The sequence below is a fragment of the Gekko japonicus genome, unplaced genomic scaffold (genome assembly GCF_001447785.1).
Source record: "Gekko japonicus isolate JY-2015 unplaced genomic scaffold, Gekko_japonicus_V1.1 scaffold1613, whole genome shotgun sequence".
Taxonomy (NCBI): domain Eukaryota; kingdom Metazoa; phylum Chordata; class Lepidosauria; order Squamata; family Gekkonidae; genus Gekko; species Gekko japonicus.
In genome coordinates, this window is record NW_015173182.1 from 394,186 (window position 1) to 405,458 (window position 11,273).

The 11,273-nt window shown below is 44.7% G+C and overlaps 1 protein-coding gene across 1 annotated transcript in view; it reads right to left on the reverse strand.

Annotated features, from left to right (window-relative positions):
• CCR7 (chemokine (C-C motif) receptor 7) overlaps positions 1-11,273 on the reverse strand; it is a 19,032-nt gene that overhangs the window by 828 nt on the left and 6,931 nt on the right. The window contains 1 exon segment of the mRNA XM_015422581.1: positions 2-257. Coding sequence (XP_015278067.1) covers positions 2-251 — 250 coding nt within the window. The 5' untranslated portion in view covers positions 252-257.

The window sequence follows — 11,273 nt, forward strand, 5'->3', positions numbered from 1 at the left end:
GCCAAGGCCAGGTTCAGCAGGTAAGTATCCGTCATGGTCTTCAGCCTATTAAAGTAGATGTTGGTCACCATCACCAGAATGTTGCCGGCCAGCCCAACGGCGCACACGAGGGCGTAAACGGAAGGAAGGAAGGCAGCGCGGAACCGCCGGACCTCATCTTTAATGCAAGGCTGCTCGTAATTGCCGTAATCAAAGGTGGAGGTGTCGTTTTCAGTGTAATCGTAGGCAGATGTCACAGACTCACTGCCCATGCAAACCTAAAAAGGCAGATAACAGGAAAGGTCTGTTACATTTTACATAAGAACATAAGGGCATAAGAAGAACCCTTCTGTGTCAGACCAATGGTCCCATCTAGTCCACCACCCTGTCTCACACAGGGGCCAACCAGTTCCTCTGGCCAGCCAACAACAGGGCACAGAGGCCTTCCCCTGATAAGAACCTAAGAAGAGCCCTGCTGGATCAGACTAATAATCCATCTAGTCCAGCATCTTGTCTCACACAGGGGCCAGCCAGTTCCTCTGGACAGTCAACAATGGGGCATAGAGGCTGAGGCCTTCCCTTGATGCTGCCTCCTGGCTCTGGGATTCAGAGGATCAGTGTCTCTCAAGGTGGATGTTCCCCTCAGCCACCCTGGATAGTAGCCACTGGCTATCTAATCCCCTTTTAAAGTTGTTTATTCCTGTGGCCATCACTGCATCCTCTGGCAGCGAATTCCACATTTTAATCACTCTTTGTGTCAAAGTAGTATTTCCTTTTGTCTGTCCTGAACCTACTGCCCACCAGCTTCATTGGATGCCCTCAAGTTCTAGTATTTTGGGAGAGGCAGAAAAAGTTCTCTGTCAATTCTCTCTACCCCAAGCATAATTTTAGAAACCGCTATCATGTCTTTTTCTAAACTGAAAAGTCCCAGAACTTTTCAGCCTTCCCTCATAGGGAAGGTGCTCCAACCCCCAAATAATCTTGGTTGCCCTCCTCTGCACTTTTTCCAGCTCTGCTGTGTCCTTTTGGAGATACATTGACCAGAACTGTACACAGTATTCCAAATGAGACTACATCATAGATCTATACAAGGGCATTACAGTATTGGCCATTTTATTCTCAATCCCTTTCCTAATAATCCCTAACAGAGAGTTCGCCTTTTTAACCGCTGCAGTACATGGGGTTGACACTTCCATCGAGCTCTCCACTATAACCCTGGCTTATAACCAGGGAGAAAATTAATTCTTTAGGTATTGACTTAGACTCCCTGGTTAATTCCAATGAATCCTATATATTCCAAATAATTCAAAGGAGAATTCAGGATATAGATTTACAATTAATAAAAGCTGCAGCAGGGGGGAATTGTTCTCCCCGTTTCCTGGGTCTTGCTTTCCCACAAAACTCTATGGCTCAGTACTTTTCAGACTTAACAATCCCTTCTCAATGCAGAGCATTTCTGCTGGGCAGATTCAATATATTTCCCTCGGCCGTGGTCACAGGCAGATACAAGGGGCCTATGAGGCAAGACTCTGCAGATGTCTCTGCAAAGAACCTGACTCTGTTCAGCATATCCTCTTAAACTGCCCACTGTTTACTCAGCTACGTTTACACTTGATTAGCCCTCTCCAACTCTCTAAGGCTGTGACCAATAGAGGTATTGAGTTCTTGCTAGCGGATAAAACCCCCGAAGTTACTGAGCAGGTGGCAGAGTTCCTGGCAAATGGTCTGGGAGACTGGGAAGAAAAAAGGGAAGAGGAAGAGGAAAGGAGATGGAGAGTGAGATAAGGTGTATCTATGATTCCTCTTTGGATTGTTAAGCTTCTTACTGCAACTGTTTTAATGACTGTGATACTCGAGATTACTGTTCCGAACTTTTATCACTTTGCCCTATTATCATTACTATATACAATGTTACAAATCGCTGTACTCAGATTGTTTCTCTTTGTTGGCATATGGGCTGATATGTACTGATATCTTTTCTTTTTCTTTCTTTTTTGCCATGTTTTTTTTAATTTAACATTTTTATTGCAAGATACATAGTTTTGCACATTTACAGTTGGTTTAGGGGGGGGGAAGCTACAGCTTACAGGCAGAGTAGACGGATAACTTCAGCTTACAATTGTAACAGATCTAAGGGGTAAACGTTTTTCGGCACTTTACCATTGGTTGTCATGTACTCTTTTCTTTTTGAAGTTATTGTTATGCCAATAAAGGTTATTGGAATTGGAATTGTCTTATATCCTCTTCTCAACATACTCCAGGTGGTCCAAAAGAGGAAAAACTGGGAAACAACAATCATGGTCCATACATTGAAGGACCCTTCATGCATCCGATGAAGCTAAGCAGGGTCATCCCTGGCCAGTATTTGGATGGGCGACCACCAAGGAAGTCCAGGGTTGCTATGCAGGGACAGGCAATGGCAAACCACCGCTGGATGTCTCTTGCCTTGAAAACTCCATGGGGTTGCCGTAAGTCAGCTGTGACTTGATGGCAAAAGAGAAAAAAAATCACAGTCAAAACATATATTGGTTTCATGCCAGTTGAATTGATATCGCTTCTCTTAAGAAGTCCTGCAAATCAGGACTTTTGCAATGGTATTGTTAGAGATGATGTATCCTTCTTGATAGAATTATAGTTCCCATGATTCTCTGAGACAAAGTGGTATAGTGGTGTAGACTGGTAGACTCTAGCCCTAGGCCAATCATGGTTCTCTCAGAACTCTCTCAGCCCCACCTACCTCACAAGCAATGCTCCCTCTAAGCTGTGGAGTCTTGTGAGCCAAAATTCTACTTTGTGAGATACTGGCATTAAAGTTGTGAGTGAGTGATTTGGCTACTGCATAAATTAGTTTGCTCTGGAGCCATCCTTTATGAGCTAAGACAAAAAATGTGTGAGCTGGAGGCTAAAAAACTGTGTGCATGCTCACACTTACTTAGCTTAGAGGAACTGCTCACAAGGTGCCTGTTGTGAGGAGGGGAAGGGAAAGGAGATTGTAAGTGGCTTTGAGACTCCTTAAGACAGAGAAAAGTGGGGTATAAAAGCCTACTCTTCTTTTTTTAAATTTGCCTTTAGCACAGATGCATTTTGGAGAGTGGGTATAGAGGTCCATTCTGCATCTGGCATTCGCTCCACATTTTCTCAGCACTCGGCCTGGTTCCCTCTTGCCTTGGAATATCTGTTTTCATTGCATTGCCTCAGATCCTGGTTTCTGCATTGGCTAGCGTCAGCTTGCCATCTATTTTGTTTTCAATGCTTGGCTCTTCATTGCAGATTTTCCTGTGTCATTATTTGCCTCAGCAGTCATTAGCTGCCTGAGCCAAGTAATTAATGGTGAGGTGATAAATACAGAGGGGGAAATGGGGCGGGGGAACTGATGGAGATCAATGAAGCCATGTCAAGTTGTTTGCTTACGGTTTCCCTCAAATCAGAAGAAAAGGAAGGAAAAGGTTCTGCTCAAAACCACATTCAGATATCCTGGCCATTCTGACTGCAAAGTCACCCCTGAACAGCCATAAATCTATGCAGAAGGTACCATAAAACCTGATGAACAAAGCAAGTGAAAGTGGCATGCAGTGTAGAGGGAGTTTATCATCCCAACATGGCTGTGGAAAAACTGCGAGGAAACAGATGGGTGCAGAATCAGCCCATGTCAGATTGGGATCTGGGGAAAAAAGGTAAAGTTAAAGTTCCCTTGCTCGAAAGCCAGTCGAATCCGACTCTAGGGTTGCGGTGCTCATCTCCGTTTCAAAGCCGAAGAGCCAGCGCTGTCCGAAGACGTTACCGTGGTCATGTGGCCGGCATGACTAAACACCAAGGTGCACGGAACGCTGTTACCTTCCCACCGAAGTGGTACCTGGAAAACCTGGGTTCAAATATCTGACTCTGGCAAAGCCATGAATTACTTGGCTCAGACAGCTAATGACCGCTGAGGCAAGTACTGACACAGGAAAATCTGCATACCAGATTGAATGAAAACAGATATTCTGGGGAACCAGGTCGAGTGCTGAGAAAACGTGGAACGAATGCCAGATGCAGAATGGACCTTGAAATGAATGGGTTTAGAAAGGTGTAATTCTGCTTAGCACCTTAGTCTCAGATGGTTGCAAATGCCGATCTACCGTTCTTTCTTTCTAGTAACTGTAGGCAAATAGAAAACATTTGGGGGAGCAGATTACATGGAGGGACTGTCAGGCATGTACAATAATTCTTAGAAGTTCCTTGAGTGACTTTAAACAATAACTGTTTACTCACTCATGGCAACCAAACCACAATGTTCTTACAGAACTTAAATACCATTTCTGATGTTGTTGAAGATATTTAAGTTGAGTGTTTAAAATCTCAATGGTTGCATTTGGGGAAGTGGGAAATTATCGGGGGAGCGAAAAAAATCTCCCAAAGCCCTCATGAGATGTACTTTTATGACGGTCACATGCAGAGACTTCCTTAAACCCAAATCTTCTGGCCCCTGTGGAGAGCTTCATGACGTTAAATGTGTTACCAGATAAAGATAAGGAGGCTGGTATTTAGCCCACTGTGGGGCACAGTAACACACTGGCGAACTAACTGCTGGAGTTACGGGGAACAACTGATAATGACATCAGCAGTCAGATCAGCAATGGAGTGTTTCAAGGGTCTGATCTCTCATCGGTGAAGGGGGGAGACTCAATCTAGTGGTGCTCATGACATGTGGTACAGCTAAGGCTGACAGGTCCCCCCTCGTCACTGGCGGAGGATTGGGGGGGGCTAGATTGCCAGATCCAGGTTGGGAAAACTCCTGGAGGTTTGGGGATGGAGCCTGGGGGGGACAGAGACGTCAGTGGGATAAAATGCTAGTGGGGTACAATGCCCTCCAGAGCACCCATTTTCTCCAGGGATACTGATCTCTGAAGTCTTGGACTCTGGAGATAAGCTGTAATTCTGGGTGGTCCCCAGGTCCCAAATGGAAGCTGGCCTCCCTAAATACACAAGATCAACAGGAATCCTGTGGCACCTTAAAAAGTCAGCAAGATTTTATTCCAGTTTGACAAGGATGTGCAATTCCTCAACTATTATGGGCATTAAGTAGCTTAACAAAAAAATAAAGAGCCGCACCAGTCACAACAGATAAAAAATAAAAACAAGACCGATGGTGCAAAATCAGGTTAAAATATATTTCATTACTCAGTTAAATTCCCCAAAAAATTCCCTATGCGCTTCGCCAATGGTCTTCATCAGGGAAATCTGTTCATCTTGAAGTAGTTCTTCAAAAAGAGTAAAATATCTTAAGCAAAACTAAGAAGACTGGCAAGTGTTGCTGCTGGGAACAATTAGGGTTGCCAGCTACTCGCTGGAAAATGCCTGGAGATTTTGGGGCTGGGGCCCGAGGAAGTTGGGGTTTGGGGAGGGAAGGGACTTCAGTGGGGTGTCATGCCATAGAGAGTCCACCTTTTAAAGCACCATTTTCTCCAGGGGAACTCATCTCTGTTGCCTGCAGATCAGTTGTAATAGCGGGAAATCTCCAGCCATTACCTGGAGATTGGGAACCCTGTGAACGATCTCTGTAGGGGATCACATACAAGTCGTAAATAATTACATCTTACCCTGCACTTCCTGTATCTCATGACCCTTTGACCCTTACAAATGCTTTCCTTCATATGTCCGCCTGGTTAGAACTACTATGTACATCTAATGATCTGGATTCTAGCCTGTGAAAATTTAAATAAACTTTCATTATTCTTTAAGATTCTGCTTGTTTATTTTTCTGCCACAACCTAACACAGTTACCCCTAGAAGATTTCACATAAGAGGGACAAGAAGCTGGGGTTCTTGGGGGAGAAGACAAGGGAGCCCCCCCACCCAAATTGTGAATTTGCTGCTAGTAAAATTTCAAGAAATCAGGTCATTTGCCATTACAATACATAGAACTTCCCCCACCACCAGAATTATTTCTGCAAACACCCTTGAACAAACATAGGGTTGCCAATCTCCAGGTGGCACCTGGAGATCTCCCATTATTACAATTCATCTTCAGACACTGAAGATCAGTTCCCCTGGAGAAAACGGCTGCTTTGGAGGGTGGACTCTATGAGATAACCCCACTGACAATCCTCCCTTCTACCAAATCCCACCCTCCCTAGGCTCCACCTTCATACTCTCCAGGTATTTCCCAACTGAGAGCTAGCAACCCTAAACAAGCTTGATGGATGAATATGATAGATGGACGCACAAAAATATAACCTATGCGAGAAGAGAGTCGCCAACCCCACTAGCTTTCCGTCGGCAAAAACAGCTAACCAGGTTCTAAAAGAAGGTTTTACAATATGTCTCCTGATTTGGGTAAGGTTGCGCTTAGGATGTGGTAGGATATTAGGATCATAATGGAACTTTGTTTCCTGAAGCATGATACCACCTTTACCTTTTATGGTTTTCTAACTATTGCTGGTGCCATTTCTTCATGAAATGGAGAATGGCACCATCTAGTGTCTGCTGTAGTTTCCTTTCTCTCTGGTACAACTTCCTCAGGGGAGGTAAGGAGGAGGAGGAGGAGGAGAAGAAGAAGAAAAGGAGGAGGAGGAGGTTGAATTTATACACCGCCCTTTTGGTAGTGAAGGTTTAAATCAAACAGGTAGGAAATTTTAAATCAAGCCTCTTCAACAAAGTGGATTGGGAAAGGAGAGGAATCCTTCCTCGACCAACACAGCTTGCTAACTTAACTGCTCTTAAAATAGCTGGTGAAGAATATACTGGCTCAGCCATGAATCAAGAAGACCCTGGGCTGCTTTGTTCTAAAACATTTAGCCTACCTTTCTCCTGCAGGGAACTCAAGGCAAGTGACAGTGATTTTTTTTAAAAAAGCAATTAAAATATTAAATGAGATGATTTTAAAAAAATCACCACAGAGGTCAGAACAGAATGATTTTTTTAATTTATTTTTTATTTTTAATATTAAAAATTAATTTATTTTTTTATTTTTAACATTAAAAATTAATTTATTTTTTAATATAAAAAACCCAGAATGATTCAAGTGTGAGCTCCCGGCAAAGGCCCTTCTAAGCAGTTCGTCCTTCCATAATCTCCTGAAAGTCAGCAAAATCCTTCCTGGCATGGATCTTGCCACTGCTGTGATCTCCCTCAGGGCACTTAGGCAAGCCTAGGGTTGCCAACCTCCAGGTGGGGGCTGGAGATCTCCCAGAATTACCACTGATCTTCAGACTACAGAGATCAGTTCCCCTGGGGGGGAAATATCTGCCTTGGAGGATGGACTCTACAGCACTAGACCCCGCTGACCCACCCCCATCCCCAAATCTTGCCCTCTGCAGGCTCAGCCCCCAAATCCCCAGGAATTTCCCAAGTGAGGGTTGGCAACCCTACCACAGCACCCCCCCCTTCCAGTATCGAGGCAATAGTACTGATCTACTTTACGGTGCTGTCATGAGGATTATAGCATGGTAATGTGTTTTGAGCACTCAGAAAGTAATATGTACGTGTAAATATGTATTTAGTGGTGGTGTAAAGTGCCATCAAGTTGTAGCCAACTTATGACGACCCCGTAGGGTTTTCAAGGCAAGAGACGTTCAGGGGTGGTTTGCCAATGCCTGCCTCTGCACAGCAACCCTGGACTTCCCCCGTAGTCTCCTATCCAGGGTTCCCTCTAAGATGTGCGTGTGAGCAGCTGCTCCTTAACACAGGAAGCCTCACTCAGCAGCAGTCTGGGGCCACACAGGGGTCTTGCACTGCCCACTGCCCATTTTAAGATTACAGCAGTTCTATTCTGTTCAGGATGTGAACTGCTCCACTTAAAAGGAACATTGCTTCTACGCAAGTACTAACCAAGGCCAATCCTACTTATCTTCTGAGATCTGATGAGATCGGGTTAGCCTGGACCATCCAGGTCAGTGCAAATATATATGCATGCTACACGGCAGCATAACAGAGGAACATCCAGGAACGCGCTTTAACTCCAGGGCCAGAACAAAACTGCACACCAATCCTTATTTAGAAATGCTCTCTTCCTCTTTGGATCTGCAAAAGCGGGCTTAACAAAGCCCCTAGCAAGAGGCTTCCCTCTTTCGTGCTTTTCAGCTCCTTGCTTGAAGGACTGCAGGAGGTTCTTCGCGCTCTCAAAAGCCAGCGCTTCAATTAACACCTTCATCAGGCCTGCTTGCAAGTGGAGACACCCTCTGCTGGGTGGAATTCAAGAGACTGCTCCACTTAGAGGGAAAATTGCTCCTACGCAAGTACTAATCACCCCCTCATGGATCACTGCCTTGTCGTGGCGAGGGGGCTTGAGTGGTTCGATGAGACTGTGGGCTATGCCGTGGAGGGCCACCCAAGATGGACAGGCCACAGCAGAGAACTCAGACCAAGCGTGATCCCCTGGAGAAGGAAATGGCAACCCACTCCAGTATTTTTGCCAAGAAAACCCCATGGACAGTATCAAAAGGCTAAAAGATGTAACGCCGGAAGATGAGCCCCTCAGGTCGGAAGGTGTCCAATATGCTACTGAGGAAGAGCAGAGGGCAAGTACAAGTAACCCCAGAAAGAGTGAAGCGGCTGGGCCAAAGCCGAAAGGACACTCAGTTGTGGATGTGTCTGATGGTGAAAGGAAAGTCCGATGCTGCAAAGAACAATACTGCATAGGAACCTGGAATGTAAGATCTATGAATCAAGGTAAGCTTGACATGGTCAAAACCTAGGAATCAGTGAACTAAAGTGGACAGGAATGGGCGAAGTTAATTCAGAAGACCATTATATCTACTACTGTGGCCAGGAATCTCGTAGAAAAAATGGTGTGACCTTTACAGTCAACAAGAGAGTGCAAAAGTCAGTACTGGGATATAATCTCAAAAATGACAGAATGATTTCGGTCCGATTCCAAGGCAAACCATTCAACATCACAGTAATCCAAGTCTATGCCCCAACCACTGATGCAGAAGAGGCTGAAGTAGACCGGTTCTATGAAGACCTACAACACCTCCTAGAACTAACACCAAAAAATGATGTCCTCATCATCATAGGGGACTGGAATGCTAAAGTAGGAAGTCAAAAGGTAACCGGAATAACAGACAAGTTTGGCCTTGGAAAGCAAAATGAAGCAGGGCAAAGGTTAACAGAGTTTTGTCAAGAGAACACACTGGTCATAGCGAACACCCTTTTCCAACAACCTAAGAGGCGACTCTACACATGGACATCACCAGATGGGCAACACCGAAATCAGATTGACTATATAATTTGCAGTCAAAGATGGAGAAGCTCTATCCAGTCAGTAAAAACAAGACCTGGAGCTGACTGTGGTTCAGATCATGAGCTACTCATTGCAAAATTCAGACTTAAACTGAAGAAAATCGGGAAAACCATGAGGCCATTCAGGTTTGACCTAGATCACATCCCTGATGAATATACAGTAGAGGTGAAGAATAGATTCAAGGGTCTGGATTTGATAGATAGAGTGCCTGAAGAACTATGGACAGAGGTTCGTGACATCGTACAGGAGGCAGCAATCACCACCATACCAAAGAAAAAGAAATGCAAGAAAGCAAAATGGCTTTCTGATGAGGCTTTACAAATAGCAGAGGAAAGAAGGAAAGCGAAAGGCAAAGGCGAAAAGGAAAGATTTACCCAACTGAACGCAGATTTCCAGAGAACAGCAAGGAGAGATAAGGAGGCCTTCCTGAATGAACAGTGCAAAGTAATAGAAGAAAACAATAGAATGGGAAGGACTAGAGATCTCTTCAAGAAAATTGGAGAAATCAAGGGAGCGTTCCATGCAAAGCTGGCCATGATAAAGGACAAAAACGGTAGGGACCTAACAGAAGCAGAAGAGATTAGGAAAAGATGGCAAGAATACACAGAAGAACTATACAAGAAAGACCTCAATGTCCTTGACAAACACGACGGTATAATCACTGACCTTGAGCCAGACATCCTGGAATGTGAAGTTAAATGGGCCTTAGAAAGCATTACTAACAACAAAGCTAGTGGAGGTGATGGTATTCCAGCTGAGCTATTCAAAGTCTTAGAAGATGATGCTGTTAAAGTTCTGCACTCCATTTGCCAGCAAATTTGGAAAACGCAACAGTGGCCACAGGATTGGAAAAGATCAGTATACATTCCAATCCCAAAGAAGGGCAATGCCAAGGAATGTTCAAACTATCGCACAATTGCACTCATATCACACGCTAGCAAGGTCATGCTCAAGATCCTACAAGCTAGGCTTCAACAGTACGTGGATAGAGAACTACCAGAAGTACAAGCTGGGTTTCGAAGAGGTAGAGGAACGAGAGATCATATTGCCAACATTCGCTGGATTATGGAGAAAGCAAGAGAGTACCAGAAAAATATCTACTTCTGCTTCATTGACTATGCTAAAGCCTTTGACTGTGTGGATCACAACAAACTATGGCAGGTCCTTAAAGAGATGGGAGTACCAGACCACCTCACATGTCTCTTGAGAAACCTGTATAAGGGCCAAGAAGCGACAGTTAGAACCGGATACGGAACAACTGATTGGTTCAGCATAGGAAAAGGAGTACGACAAGGATGTATACTGTCACCTTGCTTATTTAATATATATGCAGAGTACATCATGCGAAATGCTGGCCTGGATGAATCACAAGCGGGAATTAAGATTGCTGGGGAAAAGATCAACAACCTCAGATATGCAGATGATACCACTCTAATGGCTGAAAGTGAAAAGGATCTAAAGAGCCTCTTGCTCAGAGTAAAAGAGGAGAGCGCAAAAGTGGGCTTGAAGCTCAACATCAAAAAAACTAAGATCATGGCATCCGGCCCCATCACTCCTTGGCAAATAGAAGGGGAAGTCGTGGAAGTAGTGACAGACTTCACGTTCCTGGGATCCCAGATCACCGCAGACTGTGACTGCAGCCATGAAATTAAAAGACGCCTGCTCCTTGGGAGGAAAGCGATGGCGAACCTAAACAGCATGATAAAAAGTAGAGACATCACCCTGCCAACAAAAGTCCGCATGGTCAAAGCAATGGTATTCCCAGTAGTCATGTATGGCTGCGAGAGCTGGACTATAAGGAAGGCCGAGCGCCGAAGAATAGATTCTTTTGAACTATGGTGCTGGAGAAGACTCTTGAGAGTCCCTTGGACTGCAAGAAGAACAAATCAGTCAATCCTCAAAGAAATCAACCCTGACTGTTCCCTGGAAGGCCAGATAATGAAACTGAAGCTCAAATACTTTGGCCACCAAATGAGAAGGGAGCACTCACTGGAGAAGACCCTGATGCTGGGAAAGATTGAAGGTCAAAGAAGACGGGGACGGCAAAGGATGAGATGGTTAGACAGTGTCA